The 26,949-nt window shown below is 37.8% G+C and overlaps 1 protein-coding gene across 1 annotated transcript in view; it reads right to left on the minus strand.

The window, feature by feature from the left end:
- LOC118815593 (MAM domain-containing glycosylphosphatidylinositol anchor protein 2-like) overlaps nt 1-26,949 on the minus strand; it is a 219,062-nt gene that overhangs the window by 109,208 nt on the left and 82,905 nt on the right. The window contains exon 3 of the mRNA XM_036581820.1: nt 19,275-19,449. Coding sequence (XP_036437713.1) covers nt 19,275-19,449 — 175 coding nt within the window. The remainder of the gene's footprint in view (nt 1-19,274; nt 19,450-26,949) is intronic.

Genomic DNA, 26,949 nt, shown 5'->3' on the forward strand with positions numbered 1-26,949 from the left:
GGGGGACGGGAAGGCTGGAAACTTATAAACTGTCTTTTACCAGATGTACAGCTAATGAGGTGATGCATAGAGTGGCTGCTGGGGTTGCGATCGTGGCCTGCGAGAGGCGGACCAGGCTAATTCCCAAAGAGCTCTTGGGGCTGAGATATGGAGGTGAGGTATTAGAGGGAAAGGCTATTACCTGGCACTAAGCTCTGATGGGCAACAACTTTGTCATCACCCCCTCAGCCCTGAGATCTAAAAACAGCCCGCAGCGATGTCTATGTTCCAAGGTCTGAAAGGGGTTCGGGGTGGGGTGGAGGGGAGGAGGCAAAAGATGTGGACCTGTGTTCCCAGCTAAGCTGCAAACAGGCCTTTTCTCTCAGGCCTAGATGGATGATTTCACATATTAAGACTGGCTGCTGAAATTGTGACTCGGGCAAAGGCAAGATTAAGTGTCTGTTCGCAGCAAGGTTTCGCCGAGCAAGAGTGACTTTGTCTAACGCTCAGATACTGTGCAGCTATCAGTTTGCAAATTAAAGCTGCCATTGCAAAGAGACTTATCAGCATAGAATGGAATGCTTTAGAAAGGAGCGCAGCAGCCAGAAATTACATAATTCTCTTTGCAATTATGAATCAGGCAAACTGCACGAACAGAGGGAGCAGATCAATACGGCCACATCAGCGTATACCGCAACACCTCGATAGCTACAATAATAGTACAACACAGCCAGGATAGAATTGTCAAATACACTTCAGTGGAAAAAAAAAGAAGAAATAACACAAAAACAGAGCCTGTGCCCTTAATTGGAGGTGTTATTGGATGCAGTCGTTTTTATTCCATTATTCATGCGCATGGATTTTGAAGTGTGTCTCTCTCTTTGATAATGAAAAATTCTTTTGAAGTTTTCCTCCTCTGTACTACCTGCCTGCACTGCAGTCTATATCTCATGGAGGGACCATTACGGGGGTATAATGATAAATACATTACTCTAGCTGAGAGAAGTGTTAGCGTGGAACCAATAAATAAAAGATTATGCAGAGAGAGAGAAAAAACTGCAATTGAGAAACACAAACCTGCCAGTGATCATTTCAGCAAAGGCGAGATATTTCTACTTCACTGGTCCACTTACATATCTGTGATATACTGAAAAACAAATAAAGCGTATTCCCTGAGAAAGATACACAACCTCAAAACTCAAACCAATACTGGAGGAAAACCTAACGTGGCCTCTGCACCACTAAATATAACATTTATTTACACAATAATACACAAATGTGTAATGATGAATACAGTGCAGTCCACTAGGGACTATCCAGTGACACCGTTCAAACTGTTTTGCTTCTGTATTCCGGCACACTGGAGTTCAATGAGCATTACTATGAGATTGATCCTTCAAGAGTTATTAGTTTATATATACTTGTATATATTTGCTATATTGTTAAAATGGAACTACAGAATCATGTTATACAATTATTTACATTTATAGTTAATTTACGGTACAGTGTGAAAGTCAGAGACCACCTTTTCATTTATTTAATTTTTAGTCAAAATAAACATTTACTACAAAATATTCATTTTCCTTTGTCAGGAATGAAGAAGGAATATCAATATGTAATATGTCCACTCTGCTTTTCTGCACTCTACTGACATTTGAACTATTCCATCCTTCCAATATTAAAAACAATATTACAGCTGTGTCCTCTCAACAAAAGCTGTTTCCAAAGCTCTTCATGTTTCTTTCTCATGCGCATCTAAAGTGGCTAAAGGAGATATTTCGGAGAAGATTAGATAAAAAATAACCCATGTTCATAATGAAATTAAAAGGCAAATAAGTGAACAGGAATTTCTAATTTACAGTACTGTGCAAAAGTCGGAGACCACCAAATAGGAATCCAAATGATTAAAATATACAGAGAAACGTGGATTTCCTAACAAGACCTGGAAGAAACTGTCTCCATCAGACAAATAGTACTTGAAGCTTTCATCTTTAAGAAAGAGGAGAAAATCAAGCTCCACTCTTGCTTCAGATCTGAAAAAAATCCACAGGTGTTTCAGTCCATCCTTCCACTAGGAGAAGACAACTCAACACTATGAGTCTAAAAGGATGTGCAGTTGTACATAGGAACTTACTGAAAAAGGAAACAGAGCCCAAATGAAAAATTTGCACTAGAACACCAAAACTGGAAATCTAGTATATGGAGTAAGATTTTATTGACTGGTTAGTCTAAAGTTGTACTTGCAATTACTTAGATGGTGAAAAGCAGAAAATGCAACTAAGACTGAACTTTGGAGGTGCAGAAATATTCCTGTAGATTTCATTGAAAAACTGAAAGCAAGTCTCCTGAAAAGAATGGAAGCTGTAATAAAGGCAAAGATTGGACACACTAAATACTGAACAAAATAAATATTGCAGTAAGCTGTTGTTAAATAGATGTTTTCTGATATTTTCCTCATGGTCAAAAATTAGTATCTTGTACTCAAAGGCTGTTTTTACTGGAAGTTAAATAAATGAACAAATGAAATAATGCAAATAATGCAAAAGCACAGTATTGTACATTATGTACTGTAACAACATGGCAAAAATGAGAAAAATATACTGCATGCATGACAATAGCTGTTGAAATTCAAATCACAATAAATCATGTTTCTGTTTCCTTACAAACGTGGGAGCAAACAGCAATTGCAGAGAGTGTTATCACCCTCAACTGGCCCAAACAATCTTCTTGCTCTAAGTCTCAAGGTTATAGGAAAAGTACAGAACATTCTAAGATGACCTGACAGAATGACTATTCTGATAAACAGAATCAGACAGAATAAGCATATAGAAGCTATACAATTACCCACAATCCAACAAAGGTAATGATTGAATATATATATCAGAATATATATTTTTTTCTGCTTGTTTCAATAAGTAACAGAATTAATACTGAGCTACTACTGATTATAACTGCAACATCTGTCATTTAACCCCTTACGGGCCTATATGTGGCACCCTACTTCAGTTCCTTACTTGTATATTGGCTTTATAGTAGCTACCGGAAAAGTCATTGCAGTGTTAAGGATTATTAACTGATCCCTAGCCAGTATTTATGACTAAATGAATAAGGAATAAATGAATAATGAATAGGGTCCAAGGGGTTAAAATGCAGAATGTTGTTTTAAATTTGAAGGTACATATTGCGTAAATCATGCAGAAACAGCCCCTGTTTCAGATAAGTAGTTGGACCGTTGACTCTGTTAATTCTGGCCATCTGTGTTTCATTGCATCATTGGCTTATGCATAACAAAGCAAGCACAGGTCTAGATTCTAGAGGTGGCATTTGCATTGCACAGTCTGTGCTGTGGATTCTCAACATAAAAAACCAATAATGCGCCAGTAAAGCTGGCCATTGTAAGGCTAAACTAGAATAAATCAGAACAAGTATAACAAACAACAAATATTGTGTTAATATCCAGTTACTTATAGACTACACTGAGTTGCTTTTGCATGTTTTACATGTCACATTATGCTTAAACTAAACATTCACCATGTCAAATAGTTAAACTGCAGAATGCTATGTTTAATCTGAAAGTATCTATTGGGTGAACCATATAGGAATCACAGGCTGTTTTAGTACATTTGTGTTCGGTCCAGTTGGCTGAGCTGTTCCTGGCCATCTGTGTGTCGTTGCATCATTAGGTCATGCATAACAAAGCTAACATAAGGTCTAGAGTAGATTCTTCATGTGGCATTTGCATCTGAAGATTGTTACTCAACATGAGGACCACAGAAGTGTCAATGCCAGCACAGCATACTGTAGAGGGTGAAACAAGAGGGTGAAAAATCAGAATAAATCAATCAGAGCGAGAGCTAAACCAACAAAACTTAGATTGTAGAGAATAACCAAACTTTTCCATGAGTCTATTAGGAATGCAAAGTTGGAATCAGCACATTTTTGCTCCAAACATGCAACTGACAAAGACCAATTTATTATTTTTATTTTGGCTGATCTGTATTGCAATTTTATGATGTTAATAATGTGAGTCAGGTAAGTGCACACTTTATGAGTATTTGAGTGCTGCTGCTACACCTGTACTAAAATGTCACAGCATAATTATGCATGACTTGTGCTAAATAGCCAATTGCCTCCTACTTTCAGAGTAGCACTTTCTTTAAATAGGCAACTAATTTTTCATTCATGAATGTCAAATACCAGATTGGACCACTAAAGCAAATTATTATATGTCATGTTACTTATATTGAAACTTTGACTAATAAAATGTGCTGGAAATGTGGTTGCCTGTCTCATGTTTCGTTTAACCCACATTTTCAAAAAAGTTTTTTATTACCTGAACTTATTTATGGAAAGTTTTCCACACAATTATATGGCTTTCTTTCAAAATAAGGTCAACTTTGCTGACCCAACATACTTTATTTAAATTGGCTAAACTTTACCTTCAATCACATTTCCAACTCAACTCATTAATGGAGGTTGAAATTGATTCACATGTGTTAAATGAACTTATGTTGGCCCAACATATTTTACTAGAATGTGTTTAAAGCGATCCCTGAAGTGCCCAGTCAAACAGCTATAGAGAATGTGGTAGTGCTAGCAGTTACGAAGCTGGATGATTAACCTAAACTTTGGATGTTTGCATCCACCCAAAGAAAGATAGCATAGGAGGAAAGACAATGCAGAACCGGTAAGTGAAACAAGGGGAAAGACATGCCTAATATGCAAGTAGATGCAGCCAGGAGGCAGTAAAACCAAATAGATGAAGTACAACAGTCTTCATCTATTTGGGTGTATATCTCATGATACCAGATGAAAAACATAGCTCTTTCTCTTTTACTTGACTTGATTGATTTTGGCTGATTAATGAGTAATTATGTTTTTCAACGTTCAAACTTGAAGTACATTTCAAAAACAGGCCAACTCGATTATTATCAACTTGATTTGTTGATTTATTATGAACATGTACAAGAGCCAGTTCTACATTTGTCAAGTGCACAGTGTGAGCTTCAGCTTTAAGAAATGGCTAATAAAAATCAGCTGTTTGATTTTGTCTGCAAAGAAAACAGATTTAGCATTGGCCACAAAAAAAGCCAAACTAAATGAAATTTAATTGAAATAAATTTTAAGGTTTAATATTATTTTATATTTTTCCCCCCTTCCCCGGTTAGAACAGACAAGTTTGGTTTTTGGCCCAGTGTGTGCTAAACTTTTGGTTTTCTGCCAAGAATCTTCATTTTGGTGCATCACTAACAAACGCATGGCAAAAATGCAAAAGGTGGCTTTTCTCTCTGCAAAACAAAACTGTACAATGAAACAAAAATGTCAAATTCAAATCACAATAACACATCTCCTCGTCTATTTATATGGTAATTAAAATTATACCATGCCGCATTTTTATATCATTGGCAACTTCTAAAGGTTAGTAGAGACACTGCTACATTGCTGAGACTATCTGAAACTAGGAAAAATCACCTGAGAATGTAACTAATGGAGTCTTCACCTGCACCTGCACGTAAAGAGCTTAATCACCTTTGTTGTTTGTAGCTTTGGCTGTGCATTTGGAGTGCAGCGAAGTTCTGCAGCCCAAGATCTGTGGGTGTGAATGTGTAGTTCAGAAGGGCACGCTGGCACCTCTACTGCAGCCTCTGCTTGGCATGCTCTTCAGCAGCTCCAAAAACAAGCCCTGAATAATTCACCAGGCATTTTTCACCTGAAAGCCTCACTGACTGTGACTGTATGTGTGTATGTGTTGGGTGTGTGAGTGAGTGTGTGTGTGTGTGTGTGTGTGTGTTGGGTTATACATTTGGGTGTATTATACACTAATCTTTCAGCCAGTGCAGAGAGGTCACCTACCCGACTCATCATCATTAAATAAAATCAGCTTCTACTTTGCAGCTGAGAGGATTCAGGCCCATTCCCTCATCATCTCTGCAGGGCAACACAATCATGTTGTGACCTGCCAGTGAAATGGACAGCAAGAGAACCGTGTACATAACACAATGGAATAGAATGATGTGGGTTGTAGAGAATGTTGAGAATGGGAGAGCACTGCGTAGCACTATACTGATTTCTACAGTGCAGATTACAAGTGGTGCATGAAGGTGTAATGACAGTGCACAAGACCTGGGAAGAATGAATGAGTCTGCAGTTGTCTACTCTATAACAATACAATGAAAACACAAGGCACTGAAAACAACACGCACAATGTTGCAGCCATAAGAAAACCTCCAAAACAATCATGGAGTTAAGGAGGTGTTCCATATATTTTTCAAAATATCTGCATAATTAAATCTTTAAAAGGTAAACAAAACAATTCAGAGTGCTTTCGTGTGAAATGTGCCATTCTAGAGAAACTGACCAAACCTGAATTATTCACACCGGTGGTGAAAGAACCCAGACGTCTAAGGCATGTAATGCCTCCAAAAGCGACATCACAAAGTTATTTTATGAAATACTTAGAATATGCTGCCTCATGCCTGAGACATTGTGCTATGGTAGTTTTGCAGTAAGGTTTTGGCCTTAGAAATATTTTTAAAACGTATTCATGGCTGAGTGACACATGCAGGGCGTGGAACAGAACATTGTCTTAAGATTTACCACTATTTTACCATTGACAACACTGCATTTAAAAACTCAAAAGACACATGTGGGTTTACTGGCTGTGTCGAATAGTAAAGAAAATGTCTTTATTTGCACTGTAGACATTTCTCTACAAGACAGAATTTCACAGCAAACCACTCTGATTAACTTCACTTACTTCTTAACCATTGGATTATATGTTCTAAAGATCCTTTTAATCGGTTCATTCCACTCTAGTCATCATGAAATGTTTATATCTTTTAAATGACTAATTTCTGTTAACAATGTGATGTTTCAATGCTGTTGCATTTATTTTGAAATGTAAAGATGATCTAACAAAGACATTTGGTGTCTAACTACAATTTTAAGCAACAATCCTTCACATATCCTTCACATTTCAGTCACCTTTTATTGTTGTTTCTCTGTTTAACCCAATCAATAATAAGCTTGATATAAATTCCATTTAAAATAAACTTGTGTATTTGGTCAGAAACTAATCCAAGAACAAAAGGTAGCCTTATGCTTTGTAAAAAAACAGTTTTATGTTTATTTTATACAGTGATGGAAACACTGTAGTGCACAGAAGCCTCCAGCTCCACATGCTGACACTTTGTACTATGCCCAGTGTAGACATGCATGTGGCTCAATGACTGTGGGGGCAGATTTGAATGATCACCTGAATGGATCACTAGCAAGAAATTATGACTGAAAGGTTTAAGAAGCATAAAAGCTAATCAATGTATGATTCAACTAATCATACACTTCTCAAAGAAAAGAAGGCTAAACTTATCTGTTACATTTAAAATCACAACTGGTCATTAATATTCATGCTCTGACATCACAATACTATTTCGTCATCGTATAAGAGTCTATAGTTACACCGTACAAGGAATTTTGTAAAATGTACAGTAATTTACATTAAATTTTATGGTAAATTTTTAAAAGTGTAGACTTCCCACTCTGCATTGTGTTTTCTGGTATGTTACAGTAAAACAACACACTACTCTAAATGCCCAGTCTTTTACAATGTATGTTCACATTATAAGTCTTATTGCTCACTTTTTTGCTCAGATCCAATCTTTCTAACTGGATAGTTCACATTTTGTAAGTGATTCAAATCTATCATTAATGTAATTGAATCTGTGTCCCGAAATGAGCCGCATGCGGCATACTAAACCGTAAAGTCATGTGAATAAACTATGTGAGTCATGAACAACAAACTAACTAAAAGCTCTCAGCTTTTCAAATTAAATAGGCAATAGGTACTGCAACTTAGTCCACTTTGGAGTCGTAGATTTAGTCCAAAATTTAGCCCATGTCCACGGCCCAAATGTCTGATGTCATTATTTATTACTCTGGAGTGGAGTTAAAGAAGCAAAAAGAAACCCAAGGAGCTCCTGTCCAATAAGAGACAGAACAACAGTTACGCAGTGTAAACAGTGTAAATGCTATCTTCCTAAAGTCCATGACTCCTGCATGGCTCTCTCTTTCCACTCCTGCACCTCTATCTTCATCAGTGACAGGTGTTGCTCTTTTTCGATTGGGCTGTCCGCAGGGGGAGCGTGTGATGGATAGACAGGACCAATGCCAGCAGTTTCTGCTCTTCCTCATGGTGATGGAGATGAAGAAATAATGAGGCCCAATAGGCAAGTCAGCAGGGTAATGAATCTCTTCTTCATCGTCTCCCTGAGACAGTGGCGTCTGCCCGGCCTCATCTCCCCACCAATTCATCTCGGAGGAAAACAAGCCACAGCCACAGTGCCTCAGACAAACTTAACTCAGGCCTTCCACTAAAACCAGACAAAACAAATGTCTGACTTCACCTGCAACTGACATTGGTGAAAACCCCTGACTCTGACTCCCTATTACAGGAGCACTAGTTAACCCTCTATTGCATGGTGTTGCCACATGGCAACAATTACTTTATTTCAATTTTACCTAAAAGCAGTAATCTAAAATTGCTGTTTTCCTATTTAATTGCAGAAAAAGGGTCTTTTACTTCAAAAGTACACATACTTTATGACATCACATGGCCAGGCATGCTTATCATGATGTTTTTATTACCATACATTCAAAATACCAATTGAAATTGTATTAATTTCCAATATTTATAAATATTGGGTCGTGCATTTCAAGTATATGCTGGATTTGTTGATTTTTGTCTTCAATAAAAGGATGTTTTTAGAGATAAAATAAATTTCATGGTCCTTTTTTTTTAGATTTTATGGTGCTATGGTCGATTACGCATTACGCATTGCCATACGGCAACAATTTACCAAATACACCACTTAAAAAAAAAAAAATCAAATATATCCATTATTTAAGCAATTTTAAATACCACAAACACGTGAAAACATTTTTATTATGTTTAAGTAATAATTCATGCAATAGAGGGTTAACGCTAAATGGACTAGTATCTAGCACACTTACACAGAAAATTTATAAAAATTACAGGGTTACATTACATCCCCAGTGATGTTAAAATCTAAAGGCAATTCTACTGTAACTGTATTATAAACTTTATCCATTGTTAATTTAATTTGATAGTGCTGCATTTTCAAGTTCAAGTTCTTCATTTTTTAGGATCAGGAAAAAAATGTATTTACCAGAAAATTCACAGAAGCCTGACCACCTTTTATGTTTAATACAGCTTCCATTCTTTTTGGGACTTGCTTTCAATTTTTCAAAGAAGAATTTTACACACCTCCAAAGTTCAGTCTTAGAAGCTGGTTGCATTTTTGCTTCTCACTATCCAAGTAATTTGTCCATTTATCCAAATGACATTAATTTGGACTAGTGGGATTAATGAGAGGTCTGGGCACTGGGGTGGCCAAGCTGTTATTTTTAGAACACCACATTCTTTCTTTGATTTGCATTTTTTTCTCTTTTTGTCCATTTTCTTTTTTCAGCAACATCTTAAGAGCTAAACGTCCTTTTAGATCCATAGTTTTAAGTTGCCTACTGACATTGGGAGGATGCCAATGTGATTTTTTTCAGATCAGAAGCAAGTGTGGAGCTTGATCCTCTCAAAGATGAAAGTTTAAAGTGCTGTTTATGTGATGGTGACAGCTTTGGTGGTCTATCAGGTCTTGCACAGTCATTAGGAGTCCCAATTTCTTCTTCAGTTTTTTCATTTATTTTCCTTTGACTTTCCTCTTCCATACGCAAGTGGATTTTCTTATATCTGAACTCCACTGAAGCATCTCCTGAAAAATTAATAGCTTGTACTATATACTGTATATATAGATGTGTTTTAACCTGATTCAGTCCCTCCCTCAGAGAAAGGAGCAATGCTGGTAGCCTTCACTCTGCATGCCTGCTCTACATTGGCTTTATCCTTTCCATTCTCTTTAGAATACACGGAATCAAAACTGCAAGACTTTATCTTCTGCCCCAGTACACATAAAATTTTCATGCATGGATTGTCTGTTGTCATAGCTCAACTGTTGCCATAGCCGGATTGAGCATTTTTATTAATGCTATGTCTGTATTTCACTGAGTTGTTCATCATCGATTTAAAAACACAGTCACAAGCAGGTCAATATATTTCAATATATATTTAGGCATGAGCACCTTATGCACATCTAACATTCAATCTATTTATGTCTTATGTGGAATAGCTGGGTTACCCCTGCAGCGGCTAAAAAAAGGGAGTTCATGTTTCCCTGAGACTAAGTTAATGTATTCGGATACAGGCACGAAAATGGCAACGCCTTGAAAATGGCTCCACATGTAAGTGTGGACCCCTGTGACCCATGAGAGAGCTGAGATGAGCTGAGCAAACACTGGAACACATTACAAAAACAATTACCGACTGCGTAACGCACTGTGCTCTGGGCCTGCAGAGGCGTGGGCTGTGGCGCGCTAAGCCTTTGACACATGTGTCTCTGGCTCAGGACCTGGCTGGCTAGGAATGTGCTCATGCATAAAGCTGGCCCTGACTCAGTCCACCTGCATGGTATCACCCTTTCCCAGTGCTTCTGGAACCTTCTCCGGCCGACACCGACACGGAATTGCAGCGTGCGTGATGACTGTAAATTGTTATGATGTATTAGAGGATGAATCAGCCTCTACAGAACGAGCAAGGTTTGCCACTCCAGTGAATGTGACAAGCCCTGACAAATTCTCCAGATTTGATTTTGAGCTGGCTACGCTCAAATGGCATTTAAAGGCCTGTGTACTCTTCACATTTCAGAATTAAAATGACGGCAATATCAGTTACAAAAAGCTCTTTATACACAGCCCTCAAATGCACTCTGACTTGGTGTAAAGTCATTCTACTGGCACAGTGGTGAATTCAAGTATTAATGTAAGACTGGCAATTCTCATTAATGGCAAGGTGAAAGGCACAAATATATACACTCACTGATCACTCTGATAGAATCCCCTGCCTCGTAGCTCCACCTTGCAGGTGTACATTTAGAGACTGTAGCCCATCAGTTGATGCACAATTTGTGTTAGCCAGCCTCTAGCCCTGTGGTCACCAACCTAGTCCTGGAGATCTACCTTCCTGTAGTGTCTACTTTTAATTACTACCTGCTCCAGCTCATTAAGTTCTTCAGAAGTCTTTGGTTGTTAGGTAAGGGGAGTGCAACTCTACAGGAATGCAGATCTCCAAGAGGAGGGTTGGTGACCACAGCTCTAGCTCTTTTTGGGGTGATGGACCACTCTTAACCTTACAGTGATACTGATGTGTGTAAAAACTTCAGCAACACTGCTATGTCTGACATACTCTTAGCAGCGCAACATACTTACCAGCGCAATATCACTACCACATCACTGTCACTACAGTGCTGAGAAAGGTCCACCACCCAAACAACATTTGACCAATTGCAGTCCTGCAATCAGAAATGGACCAAAAATGAATGAGGTAAAGGGCTACAGTTTGGGCTACAATCTGCAACTGTGAACCTATCTAGCGGACAAATAAGGCAGGTGTTTCTGATAAAGTGACCAGTAAGTGGAAGTAAAAGGTAGAGGTTTCTAATGAAGTGGACAGTGAGGATACATCCACACAGTGATACTGGAGTTATGTCTGAAGATGTTAAGATTTTTTTGCTTGGCAACACTTTAGGTAGGATAGTGGCTACATAAGGCCTTTCTAAGGCTACATGACACCCACATAAGCACCTCATGAGAACCAACATAGAACTACATAAACATATAAACAATTATTCCAATAGGACTTGATGTCAAGTCGACATAACAGGTGTCAGGTGACATTATTTTTTTTTTTCCTAACATTTTCTAGGGTGGAACTACACAGACTTTGTAACTTTGTACTGTTAGAAATATTTATGCAGGTCCAAATTTGTTGCCATAAAGAGTTTATGTAGGTGTCATGTGGCCTCATGAAGACCGCACTACAGTAAAGTGCTTTTACTGTATTAGGTTTAGGTTTTACTGACTGTTGTGAAGAATGGGTAAAATTTTTTATTATTATTTTTTTTTTTTTTACCAGAGCCAGTTCATGCTTTAAGAAGACCCTGAATTGTCATGATGATCCACAAGACTACAATCTGTGATAATCTTATTACTTAAATTTAGCAATTTGCTACTAACAAATTAAAAGGCTTTTCAGCAAGGTGAGCATTTCACACTTCAAGTATCAGTTTGTGTGTCTTCCTGCACTATACTTTACACGTTATACTATATTGTGTAAAGTTAGGGTTAGTTCTTTATGCTTCATGCTACAAGTTAAAATATTTAAAATATAATAAACAATAATTTTGACACAAGAAAGAAACGCCACAATAAGGTAACTGTCAAATGACTGTTTAAAGTTACAGTTCCTCAGCACAAACAGGAGAAATATCAGCATTATCTCCAAATTTACATAATATTTCATATACACTTTCTTAGCACTGTTGGAATTATTTTGAGTAAGCCTATGTAAATTTCCATAGAAATCATATATGCCAGTTTCCACCTTGGTGTATTTAATACAAATAAAATGTCTTTTCTGCTAATATGACTTCTAACCTTTTGCTGCACTCAGAAACTCGAAATGGAAATTTAAATCTGAACATATTGTCACAAATTACGTCGACAATTGTGCTAAAGCTTCAAAGAATAACAGAAAAATTCAAATGCAAAGGAAGAAGTAACAAAAAGAAATGCTTGTGAATGTCAAGTAGAAGAGAAATAGGGAACAACAGTGGAGGCATTTGTTTTCTTTTGGGTTCTTTAGAAGAGTAATCCATACAAATGGAGAGAAAAAATCAATTCCCTACCTCCAAAGTTTGTTAGGTAGTTTGTTTATTTGTTTGTTTGTTTGTTTAAGTCTTTTGAGTATATATATATATATATATATATATATATATCTTCAGAAATACTCCTCCGATACTCTGGTACTGCCTTTAGTTAGAGTCAGGCATGTATTGTGCTTCTGCTGTTTACTCTTTTCTGTGTGAGCTTAATGATGCAACATATAGAAACCATTAAGATTTGATGATGTGACTTACAGTAGCGAAACCACTTCAGCGAATACACAGGCTGTGTGAGGAGAGGAAAGGAGAAATTATCCAGATTAATGCTGTTTACATAAACAACCATTCTGTGAAAATGTCCTACAGTGCAACACTGTTTATCTCCAAATGGAGAGAAGCTGTTTATCTAGAACACATCTCACGCAAACTGAAGTTAAGACTCGGAGACACTTGAGGCGATGCGTCGTAGGATGAGAAAAAATGACAGAAAAAAAGTGCTTAGAGGAGTGCTGAAAGTGTATCAGTAAGATGGAGAGTGGGCAATATCAGCACTTCTGAGCCACTGAGAGGAGCCATTCTCATTAATTACTGAGGATTCAGAGCTTTTCACGGTCACCAGGGCAGCTGAGGGCTGGGAGGCCACTTGGGCAAAGCATCCAGGGAAATCATCTCAAAATTCACTCTATTGCCCAATCCATAACCCACCTCCAGGCTGCTACAACAGATCTGGAAGGGCTGGATAGGTATCAGCAGTATGCCGATTACTCCCTGTGGCTCTGCCTGGCTGGCTTGAAGGAGATTCAGTCATATTGCTCATGCTTATCTTGTCTGCTCAGATCAGTGAGAAAGGCCCAAGGGCTGCAGTATGAATTCTACTCAGAATGACTTCTTTGTCCTTTTATTTTATTAATATCATGTCCACAAACACACAGACCAACAGACAGACCGAAGAAACAAAGCCTTTGTGAGACAGAAAAGTGACCAATCATGCACTTTAAGCAGGACAGCAGGATAGAGATGAAGAAAGATCTTTAGAAAATGCTCCTCTCTGCTTACCCCATCTCCTGATGGCGTGTCCTGCTGCATCTCCACCTCTAATCCAGTCCCTCACTCTCAGTATATCCGCAACGGCTACAGCCTAATAGGGCTGTCCATCCCCGTGGTGTCAGACCGCACACGAGGTTCGTGCCCATTCATGAAAGACAGCAAGAGTGCAACAGCAACAAAGGCAAAACCCTGCACTGCAATTTTTCATGTTGCCAAGCAGAAGGTATTACGAGCCCCAGTGTCCAAAGCAGCAATTTCGATGCTAATTAGCAATCAAGGCTACAAAGCACTAAAAATAGTGGAAACTAGCAGAGGCCCATCAATTAAGTTCACCCCTGGGGGACAGCTTCAACATTTCTCAGGAGGGGGAAAAAAAGCACATTTCTGCAGGATGTTCAACACAACACACAACTAATGAAAAATACATAGTGCATAAACACCAAGGCCAAACACAAGGGCCTATGTTTAAAACAACAGCTGTTATCACTTCTCAAACATCAAAACTGCAGCTTCCCAAGCTACATCCTCAAGCATGCCAAAAGAATTACTAATGCTTGCCTGAGTTAGATCACACTGTGACTGAAATACAGACCTACTTTCTCAAAAATATTCACTTCTAATAGGTGGATTAGACCTTGCAAATTCTCATGCTAGTGATCCAGGCTCGCTTGCCATCAGGTTTCTTCTCATGCATCAGTAAGTGAGAGTGAGTAGCTATTTTGTGAGCTTTGATTGACAGTGAAAATCACCATTATCAAAATCTGCTGGCACACAAGTCAAGTTTCTGCTTTTTCAAAACAAAGTCAGATTTGATTTTGGAAAAATAGTATAGCACTTTTTTCAAGCTGTCATGAAAATACTCCTTATAAAGATGATATTTTGCAGAACGCAGGAAGCGGATTCTGTGGATGGAACAGTGAGGTTTGACTCAGTGGTGCAGTCTAATTTGCTGTAGTCTATAAAAAGTAGAACAGGGTAGAGGCTGATCTGAAATATTTTTGAGGTTCGATCTAAAACATAACTTTTGTTTATCAAAACTTAAATTTTGCTTTGCATCATTTTCTCCTATGTATTTATTTGACTTGAATGAAACCAGTTAAATTACTGAACCACATGAAGCAAGCTTTTTAGGTTGAATCAAAAACCAATTGTTACAGAGTAAGGTGACAATCAAGTTTCAGCCTTGACAATCAATCAGCCCTGTGGTGATGAAAAAAACTGTTGGAGATGTGCTAAAATAACTTTTCCAAGACAGCCAAAAAAGCAAATGTTAAAAAAGAATCAAACTGGTTATTACATATATATAACACTAAAACCTCTGAATGCTTTCATTTAGTATGAAACTAATGTTAGGTATTTTGTTTTTCTCAATATGCTATTAATTTTCATTATGGGGCGTATATATACATATATATATATATATATATATATATATATATATATATATATATATATATATATATATATATATACTTTTAAAGCAGGTGATGTAAAGCAATTTTATTTCTAGTAATTTTAGATCATTTCTCTTGATCCAGCTCACACAATGTAGGGGGCCGCTGGCATTTTCAAACAACGTAAACAAATAAATGAATAATATGACAATGATGATATGGAAATGCTAGTAGTCTAGTGAGTATACAGTAAATATCCTGTTGACTCCATACCTGCTCTGAATCAGTGACATATGCAATCGATAGTGATGTACTAGGATTGAATGGCAGCCCAAGCCCAGAGATAAAGAACTCATGCTTAAGACATGAGATGACAGCATCAGCACTGAAAAAGTGATGCACTGGATTTTCTTGATTCAAATGGGCACATCATTTCCACATGAATAAAATACGTTGCATCAGCACAGTTATTGCCAAAAGTAAGTAAACTGAAAGACGAGACTGGATTGATGTTGTATATTTAATTCATGTGAAAATGATGTACGCATAAATCCAGTGAATCACTTTTTTCAGTGGAACTACTGACTACAGCTGAGCACAAGAGTACAAGCAGACCCAATGTCTGAAGACCGGGGTATCTCTGTGCTTTCACACGAGCAGGTAAACAGCAGATCAGCCGGTCAGATGTCCACAAGTCTGATTTCATCTTTGTCAACATAACATGTCTGCTGCTCCCTCATTTCCTGTCCATTGCCCAGGCGTGGACTGGGCTGCAAAAACTTAATGCAATGATATACACTCTTAAAAACAAAGGCACCAGGAAAGATTCTTTAGAGCGATGCCACAGAAGAACAACTTGTGTTTTCAAAAGATCTGTTCAAAAAATTAAATGCTATGTGCAAAGAGCCTTTTTTAGGTTTGAAGAACTTCTACATAGCGTAAATGTTTCATACCAATTAAATGGGATATATATCTAAGCAAAGAACAATTTATAAACCTTTATTTTTTTAGAGTTAGATGTGAGAAACTGCAGAGACAGAGAAGTTACGAGACAGAGACAGCAAAAGCTGAAGGCACCAGAGTGCTGCTCATTTCCTGTCTCCTGAGACTCTACTTCACTGACTGAAGGCCTCGCCAAGACCCTTTTCAGTCCCTGGACGGTGACTCAGTCTCCAATCTCCAGACCTCCAGAAACCTTAGGGGATCCCTGGATGTCTGCCTGACCTGCACAGAGGACATCTCAGCACTGGCTAGGTCTGGCAGACAGACAATCCAAAGCATGTACAGCATTCTCTCAGCCCTAAAGCAGTTCCTACTGGCTTCCATATAAAAAAAATAAAACCTTTTCCCTGCTCTGCGCCTGTCTAGAGTCAGAAAATCAGTGAAGATGATGCACAGCCCTTGGAGAAAGACTTCTTCTGTCAATCAGAGAGACTTCTCTTACCACTCTCATGAAAAACTTGTATCAGTATTGGGAAATGGATCCTCATGGAAGATAGAAAAGAATGCTTTCTAGAATGGAATGGAGCTCTTGTGAGAGCTTGAGTGCTCTCAGTTTTGGAGCAATTCAACTGAAGGTGATGCATTTAAGGTCCTGACATTCATCTACAGAAAAAGCTGTTTGACTCATTCCTGATGTTGGGCTTTTAGAGCATCATTATGTCCTAAACAGCCACAAAATATTGAATTCATAGCTTTTGAAATTGCGGCATATTCGATAATAAAGGAAACTGTCACAGTTTTTCATTTCCACACAGCAGATAATGTTTTGAGATAAGATTTCACCGGAGCACTTCAGTATAATAAATGTATGTGCTCCTTTCACAGTTCGCAGAGCTTTTCACCAGTAACCTTCAATTGTCAAACCTTTAGTCTCCTGGGCTAAGCTTGCATCAGAGCCAAAACAACAAGCATGTGTGCTGCGTGCAATGTGGACAAAAAAGAAAGAGAAAGCTAAAACAGACAGGAAGGGGACCTCTGTGTAAACCATGAAAAAGATGAGAGGGCGTATTCTATCAGAGTTGACAGGCAGATTGGGGAGGTTCTGGATGAAAGCATCCTGTAAGTAAATAACCATGCACCTTCGCCTCTGCCAGATCCAGCATCTTACCACAACAGGTGTAGCTTTACTTTCATACTTGCTGGTTAAAGGTTTTGTTTAAAAAAACAAAAACAAAAAAAAGCAGGTGATCAGCCATGATCATGGTGTCCAAAGCTTATCATAATTGCTAGCTACATTAGCCTCATAGCTCTCAAACACCAAACATGTATTGGCTGTTAACATAAATGTGGTGTAATAAGAAATGTGACTTTATCACTTAAAAATTGAGAATATGTCACTGAAGATAATGACATGGTCCAAAAACAGAGCCTGATGCATCTGCATTTTCTTGCCTTGTGTAATTGTGTTGATCCATATGATGATGTGAGACAGATGTTTTTGCAGCGGTCACATGAAGTAGACTCAGAGACTGTCATGGGTAATATATACATATATGTCATGCTTTTTTTGCCATTATTGCTATTATTCAACAATAAAAATAATTCAGTGCATCAATATAAAATTCATTATACTTTCTTTTTGCCTGCACAAGTCTAAAAATCCCAGGTGGTACAACAGTCTGCCCACATTTGGTGATAAAATAAAAAAGGTCACCAAGTTCTGAATAAAATAATTTTTACATGATTTTATCTTTAAAGCTTCAAAATAAAAACCTTTAAAGCGCTCAATGTGCTGAAAAAAGTTCTTACTTCTTCAAATGTCAGGCAGCACAACCGAAAACAAAGGACTTTTATGTTGACATGCAATACCCTGGTCCCTCTTTCATACAATCATCATAAAGAAGAACCCAAGTGACCTTCATGGTGCAATGCCAAGGTCATTAGCCCTTCCACAAAATTCGGAAAAAATGTTTTTTTTTGAGTCCTGGTTAGAATGATTCGGTTCATTCAGAGGCTTTTGTACAAACTATTTGATTAATCTAAATTTTCACTTTAAATAATTCAAAGAGAAAAAAAGAATCAAATAAATAAAGGAATCAAAAATTTATAAAATCTTTAAAAAAGATAAGACTGAATAACAGAATATACAGGAAGAATGAAGTTATAATAAATGTAACATAACCAGAATGCCTTATATCAAATCTTAAAGCAGATAACCTGACAAAACTAGAATATTTCAGTATAGAAAATTACAGTATGTAATTTACATTATATATTAACTGACAATCCTTGTAATATTGAAAATAAAAACATGTAAAAATGTATTTTGGTGTGTGGTTCATAAGATGTAATGTCTATACATTATTATTTTATTATTATTATTTATGTAAATGAAAACACATGCTTATGTAACAAGTGATTTCGAACTTTTACAAACTAGTGTGTGTCTCAAATGAATTAGTAAAAGGTTCACAAAGGCACAACTGAATTAATGCTCATCAAAAACATGTTCTAGTTTATGCATGATTATACTAAATATACGTTGGGTTGGAGGGTGTGGAGGTTTCGAATTAATATTACATAAATATAATATAAATGTGCTGATATAGTACCACAATTGCTAAGTCTAAAACCTGTTCAGTGGGAGAATTAAGCTCCCTTTAGAAAGAGGTGAGTTCTCAGTGTGTTAGTTCCTTGTACATATGTTTGTCCTTGACAAGTAAAATCAGCCATTTCATTGATGGTTGTAGGTCTAGTGTATTAAACTCATCAATATGTGAGCCGCAAGCTGATTTTGAGTACTCAAGGAGTAATTGAGGGTGAAGCCTTGGAGGCGCAATGAATTGCAACCTCAAGTATCCAATCCATAATCAATATCAGAAATAACACAGGGCTGCTAAATGTACAGCCCAAACACTGATGTCGATATAGCAAAGCTGTGCTAAGTGCTTTCTTTTATACCTGGACCAGAGAGTTCTAGGCTTCATAAACTTTTAGTGAGTAATCAAAGCACTAACACGTCATTTAAAGGTGTCATATTAACACGCTGTATATTTAAAATAGAGTAGGGAAGAAATCAAGTCTTTAAAGTTTTCATTTGCAGCCATTTTTGTGGAGTACTCACAGTAGACGTCCACTCTGATGGACTTAATGGCTGGTGAGCCCAGGCCGTTTTCTGCCTTGCAGTAGTAGCGTCCACCTTGGTGCCTCTGGATCTTGGCAATGTGAAGCGTCTCATTGAACACGCTTGTGTCCTGAAATCGGTCCGACACGCTGCCTGCTGTCTTAGTCCATCGAATCTACACCAAAGAAACAAAAAAATTTGGTTAATTTAAACAGCCATAGCTCGTGTAACATCTAATAGCAGAGGGACACCCTTAGGGCCTTCTAGGCCTAATGATTTCTGTAAGGTAATGAAAAAATACATATCTGTAATTTAGGGCTCATAATTATTAGTGTCACAATTATTACATAATCACCTGGCCACAAATATATGAGCTGACAGCAATTATTTAAGCTGACCACAATTATTTTATCCAGTTGCTTCGCAATCATATTTTCACAGCAACAAACAGAATGTGAGCTGGATGCATTTTCATTCATTGGTTTGAGTCCAATACATGTAAATAAAAGGAAGCAGAACAAATGTATTGAGATACATTACGACAACGACAAAAGTTCAAACTATTGACTGGTGCTATAATGTTTAGAAGCCATAGCTCTATCAAAATGGCTGCAAATGTGAGAAATGTTTGTTTATATGAGCTCTACCTGTTTCAGTTGCCAGTTGGGAGCTACTAAATATCAAGAGCTAGCAAACAAGATTGCCAATTAGCCAGATAGACCACTTTAACAGCTGAATACAATAAATCATTATAAAAAACACAAATTACAGTTATTTATATAGAAACAGTAAGACTCTTTTTAAAAAAGGTTAAAATCTTGAAATGGTCAATGGAAAATTATCCAATCAGGAATTTTCTCCTTGTGGTATCCAAGGTAGATACAGCTAAGAAAACTCTCCCTTTGGTTAGAACTCCAGGAGCTGGACTGAAGGCCTAATCTGTCAGTTTAACTACCATTATAATTAGGAATTGACAGTGGAATCAACCAATTACATTTTCCAGTGGTTGAGACCAATGCCACAAAGAAAAACATCACTTTAGGTCATTCAGAAAACAGAGATAGGTCAGTGACTGTTAACATATTACTAAAATCGCATAGGGGATTATTATAGAGGTGTTTTTGTCTCGTTTTTACTGAGTCTTTGACATTTATGGCCCAAACTGAAGGCCCAACTCTAAAAGCCATGGTTCTTCACTGTCTAAGAGCATTAGATAAGCTCTCTTATACAGATATACTTGAAACTGAACTGAGCTTTACCTTTAAAATGTATCTATTTAACTTCTATTAATTAACATAACTTTTATCCCACTAGAGCAATTGCTTAAGTGGGCAAATGTATGCTGGCCAGCAGAAGTGTGCTGGCTAGAAAGCTTTGTACAGTTGAAGAGACACCAGCACTGTCCTCTGAGTATGCTTTATCCATAAATAAAATGTATCCATTTGCAAGTACACTCAGAGGACAGTGCTGGTGTCTCTTCAGTGGCGCAAACATTGCCAGCCAGCACACTGATGTGCCAACAAGCATTTTGATGTTCAGCATGTTCACGAAGGCGGAAATGCTGAAAAACAGTTAAAGAACATGTCCTGTGTGGCACAACCAAAGAACTGAGCTGTTTACAAATAACAAGTTGTCTGATCACATTGTGCTTTACTCGGTTTAAAAAAAAATCTTGCCTTAGTAGGAAAGAAAGTCTTTTTGACATACAAAACCTCATGTATTTGACTATTTGTACTGTTGCGCTATCATGTATTCTTTGTTTGCTACAGTTCCGGTAAGTAACTCATGCTTACTAAGTTCTGTGTAGAAACTAGGGCTTGGCAGTATGCCAATATATATCGTTATCATGATAAATTATGTTACAATACAACACAATATGCTTTTTTGAACATATTGTGGATATCATCAGTACTCAAACACTGACCAACTGCATGTTTCATTATAAAGTAAAATTAGTCCCATTTAACTGGATTTAGTGCAACACAGTTTGCCAAATATCTAAAAAAAAATTCATTGGGTTCATGGTTTTTGATAGTTTTTGATAGATTTTTAAAATGTAACACTACTGGTTCTCTTTTCTCAGTTTCAACTGATCAGGTGTCTGAAAAAAATAAATATTGTTACATACCATGTACGCTGAAAATTTCATGAAGTATCGCGATATTATATTTTTGCCAGATCACCCACCATTAGTAGAACCACTGGTACTCCAACAGTAATCCTTGTTTATAAATGACCAGACTGAATTTGCTCAGACCGTCATAGTAAACCTGCCGCTGTGTTTTATTAATCTGGCCCACTGATTTTTATCTCCATTATATTTTGTCTGCTGCACATTTAGTTACATATTACTGGCTAATTGCTAGACACAACCTTGGTCCTATAAGGTGAAATTCACAAGGGTGAATATGGACAGAGAACAGTGGATTTTTGTTGTGAACAGTGAATTGTTGAACTAAATGCTCATGAGAGAACACTGCTGAAAGTAGGAAGTAAAAAAGATGCATGTGGGTATACGCAATAAACCAGCTATGAGGTGTCCGCATTATAGAGCTGCAGGGGAACAGGGATAGCAGTGACACTCTGGATTTCTGCAGTAATCCGCTGGTATGGAGACAAAATTGAATTTTTTCCACAATGAAAGCTGGAATGGGGATCAAACTTTATGATTTTCCCATGGAAATGGTGATGAAAACAGTGAATGGTCACTTATTACTATTTAGGGGGTGGTGCAGGGGCACACAGGTATGGGGTGAGTGTTGAAACAGGTGGGGATGGAGTGGGAATGGTATTGAAACGTGAGGATAGGGTGGGGACATTGTTGAAAGAAGTGGGGATGGAGTGGGGATGGTATTGAAACGTGTGGACAGGGTGGGGTCAGTGTTGAAACGTGTGGGGATGGAGTGGAGATGGTTTTGAAATGTGAGGATAGGGTGGGGATGGTGTTGAAATGTCTGAATGGTGTAAGGATGGTGTTGGACTGGGTAAAGCATTTAATCCTTGTGTAGCTCTCTAGTCAATATGAAGCTCTGGTGTGAGCAACGATTAGTATCTGACTGACTGAAGCCCCACCATGAACCGTCTCCTATTAGTTGATACATGGCAACGTCTGAGTACATTTTTTCAAATGTTCAACCCTGGTGAACTTTTTAAACGTACAATGGCACTTAATATTCAAGCACTGCCATACATTGGTGTCTGTTGTCCATCAGTGCATTGTTAGATGTGAAGCATCTCATGGAACTGGCTTGTAAATCACTCACTCACTCATGTTTAACACATTGAAAATAAAAAAGGTGTTAACTGCCATTATCCCTCAAATAAATTTGAATGCTTCATAAAAGCAGTGCTTCACATTGAATGACCCTGGGTGTTTGTTGTTGAAAACAGTGGCAAAGTTGCATTTTTATGCATACCATAATGCCCTTGTGAACACAGCCTAACCTGCCACTTGCTGAATTGTAAGCAACTCTAGATCTGCTGAAAACAAACAAAAAAAAAACTTAACATATTACTTTCAACTAAGTTTAACTTAGTGCTTGACACATTGTGCACAAGCATAAAGCACACCTGTGACAAGTCTATGACATTTTCATTATTGAAGGACAGAGAACCAACTGTTCCTCCAGCATGCTAACCCTAATTCTGTGGAGGGTGCAGTGTGGCACAACTACTCTGACAGTGATGATGTGAGCGCTTCTCGTTTGTCAAACAAATGCCAACGTAAGTCCTCTGGGACGGCAATGCCACTTTGTCTCAGCAGTACCAGCATTGATTTCATTGGCATGCTAAACCCCTCAGTTACTGCTGCTTCTTCTACACAGCCCCATTGAGTGAATCAAAGTGACAGCATTGTTGAAAGTGTTACCACATGCTGTTTAACTATGGATGCATCCTTTTTTCAGCAGCATTCCTCCTGAGATCTGGGGAGGGACCGCTGCTGCTACTCCCGAGCAGAGGGGAGGACAAGAGGAGGAAGAGGAATCCCAGTCAGGGGGTCTGGGGAAAGGCTAGACAAGTGGGGGGAGGGCCTGCCTTCTCCCCAGCCAACATCAGCTTTCAGGTCTACAGGCACTTTGGAGTCCGCCCAAGTCATTAGGCCCATCTTTCACCACTTAACAAATTCATGCACTGCTCAGCAACTGCTGGGCATTTCGACTGCTTTCAAATTCCTGCGACCTTGCACTATCATGGAGTAAAAGTGTACAAAAGCAGGAATTCTAACCAGGAACAGCTAGATGCTTACTGTTATTGTTTCTCACTATGTTATATATAAGGTTCTAAATAAAGGTTCCTCTGGACTTTAAAAACATGCATCGCACTTGAATATATTATTTACAAATAAGAACCATTCATTGAAAGCTTGTTTAGGGAATCAAAAGTGTTTTTTAGAGCTCTTTTTAAGAGGGTGTTTGAAAACATCAGCTGAAATGTACAGCATGCTGATGTTTTATAATAAAGGTAAAACAGAAATGGCCCAAAATAGTCTAAAACTCGATACATTAACATATCGCTGTTGTCGGAGGAAAACCTTGTATCTCCAAAATAGTTTAAATGTAAGTCAATGGAACCAGACTTTTTTCCAAGTCATTCTGGGCTGTTTCTTTAGGTCCATTCATCATGAAATTTACACTCAATCTAAAGGGCGACAGGCATTTTTACAATTATGTCATAAAAATGGAGATATGAGGTTTTCTTCTGACACCAGCAATATACTTCTGTAAAGTAACCATTACAGAGATGCGTGATTTTGTGATGACAATGATAATGTATGCCTATGCAGAAAATAAAACAGTGAATCGACTCATGAGAGGTCAGTTTAGTGCAACCAAAGAACGTTTGTATTTAATATGTGTGGCCAAAAAAAATGTCATATGTTTAATATATTATATGTAACATGTTGTATGTAAGGGCACAGAGTTTTAGGATTAAACAGGTAAGGACTATCATCTTGCTAAACCAGCACTGCACAGTATAAGAACAGCATATTATGGAAAACTTTGTTGTTCAGAAGCATTGCTTGATGAATACATTTGTTAAAATGAAAGATAAACCACTGGGATAGATGAATATTTTAGTATATTATTTAATGTTTTATTTGTCCTTGATGTAATGGTAGCTGTTATTGTCGCTACACCGTGATAACACATATCACATAACATCACACATCACATGATATCTCAAATGATAGCACATCATTAGAAAGATCACCTTTTTTTTGGGGGGGGGGTGATGATGATCCAGTTCAGGTCAGTTTCAGGCAGAATTTTGTTGGGCTCAGGTCAGTTTCAGACTCAAGACTTGATAGTATGGTTTAGGTCGGGTCAGGTTTGGACAGAGCTGTGTCGGGCTTGGTGCAGTTACAGACTAAACTATATGCTGTGCTTCAGGTTGGATTCTCTGGCCTTAATCGGGCTCAGACCAAAATTTTAGACTCAATTAAAGCCTAGAGCTGAAGCCTTTTTGGTGGTGCAGTCCGCCAAGGCATTAGCCTGGAATTGGAGTTGAGAGATTTATGATCGTAGTGTAGTACGGGATGAGGTTAGCAGCCCATGAAATGGAAATTACATTATGTTTGATGTGAGTATTACACTTTCATATATCCAGAATGAGCTGTACCCAATTAGATAGAAATAGCACCCTGTTTGAAAGCGAAGTCAGGTAGACATTCACATGCTTTCTCAAATACAGACCATATCTGCAGATGAATGTGTGAATTGCTGGTAATTTCAGGAAGGAATGCATGTTCCAGTGTAGAGGCATTATGCGAGAACCCCAGAGAACAGTGAATTCTCACTACCCTGAGTTTATTATTAGCCTGACATTCATTTCTTGGCCCTGGGGTCTAGTTCTGAATGGAAACTAACTAGCTGTAAACTCCTCTCATTGTCTTACAGAAAAAAAATGATAGCTGAAACAATTCTGATATCACTGCGTCTGGACTGTCCCCGTGGCTGCAATTTGCTGGACAGCCATTACATTTCACTTGCATTTAACAATGTTATATTGTGAGTGGACAGAAGAAAGGCCTTGATTTTACTGCTTCTTTTTTTTCAACAAGTAAACACTGGAGAAGAAAAAACACCAAGACAGCTTAGCAGATGATCAATTTCAAATCAGACCAGAGTTGATTACGGTTTGCCCCTGTCCACTTTGGAGAACATTATTTCTTAGACGACTACGTAACTTAAGTTATGAGAATAAATTAGATGGAAAGCTTCTGGAGGCTCTTTTATTTTGTTAGCCTGAAGTGCTTCCTGTGTGAATTCAAATAGGAAAAAATAGGGAAAAATCTGTTGACTTATAGAGACTACAGCTGAATTTGGTACTCTCACATCTCATACCTCCCATTTATTTTCTCTTCTTTTATGCAGAGAGAGGGGCTATTTCAATAAAATATACTGTTGGTCTGACATTAAGCAGGGGGGAATTCAAATACACTATGATTTTTCAAAGAGAGGCATAGCTGTTTGTTTCAAACGGCAACACATCGGCTTATCTGGTGACTTTAAAGTTTCAAGCCTGGAGGCTGTTTCTGCCCTAAGCATCTTTTGCGTTCCCCTGAAATTCCTGCTCGCATCTATATAAATACCCAGTATGCTCCTCGCTACTCATCTCTGCTCTCCTCCACTCTGGTCCTGGAGGTCAAAGTACCCCAGCAGTGGAGGCTCCCAGAGACATTAACATTCATCAATCAATTCTTTACTATGTAAACAACACTTCCTACACACACAGCTACAACAAACCACAGCCGTAACTTCAGAAATTCAGTGTCAAATCTGAGCCAGCTGAGTCTTCAGCAGAGGCATACAAAAAACAGACACTTCCTAACAGCCATTTAGCAGTTTCTCTTATGGAACGTAAATATTAGCTTGGAACAGCTGCTCGAAAACAGATCTAACCCCCAAGAGAGGTGAAAGACAGTACAATGGGATATTGGGATTCCCCAGTAGAGCTACATATCAGTCTCAGATTGAGATCTGGGGCTCTGTTTTCCTGAGGCACTGCACAATGAGTGAATTGGAATAGAATCAGGAGGGTATGGTGATTAATTAGTTGCTTATCTACTCGGTCAATCAGATTACTCATCTCATTTTAAACAGCTGCTCACATTGGCTGGGCTGTGATCACACAGGCAAACCAGATCCAATTTATCTGCAGACTGGTTCTATTAAGTCTACGCCATTAAAAACCATCACATGAAATTATATTTTTTTTAGGGATTCAATCACAAACACATTTGTAATTGTAATGAAATTCAAATCTTATTCACTGCAAAAAATACATTTTGACAAGTGAAAACATCTTAAGTCTAGTCAATGTATCCAATATTTGTCATTATGAGATTGTTGTGCGAATATTATTCAATTATTCAATTCGTCTTTCTTACTTGTTCTACTGGCAGATAATCTTGCTCATTTCATGAAAAAATAATGCAAAAATATCTGGCAATAGAATACAACAATATCACTGGAAATAAAGATTTAAAACAGGTACAAAACATTTTTGAATGAGTCAAATAATCTATTATTTTGTAATCTATCTCAGATTAAGACCAGGTATTTTTTATTTCACTTAGCGAGATATAATTTTGGTGACAGTTTATTTTGAGTGGTACTTTTTAAATAAAACAAACACTCAACAGACTCAGTAACATGCCAAAAACATATGAGGG

The sequence above is a fragment of the Colossoma macropomum genome, unplaced genomic scaffold (assembly GCF_904425465.1).
Source record: "Colossoma macropomum unplaced genomic scaffold, Colossoma_macropomum, whole genome shotgun sequence".
Classification (NCBI taxonomy): domain Eukaryota; kingdom Metazoa; phylum Chordata; class Actinopteri; order Characiformes; family Serrasalmidae; genus Colossoma; species Colossoma macropomum.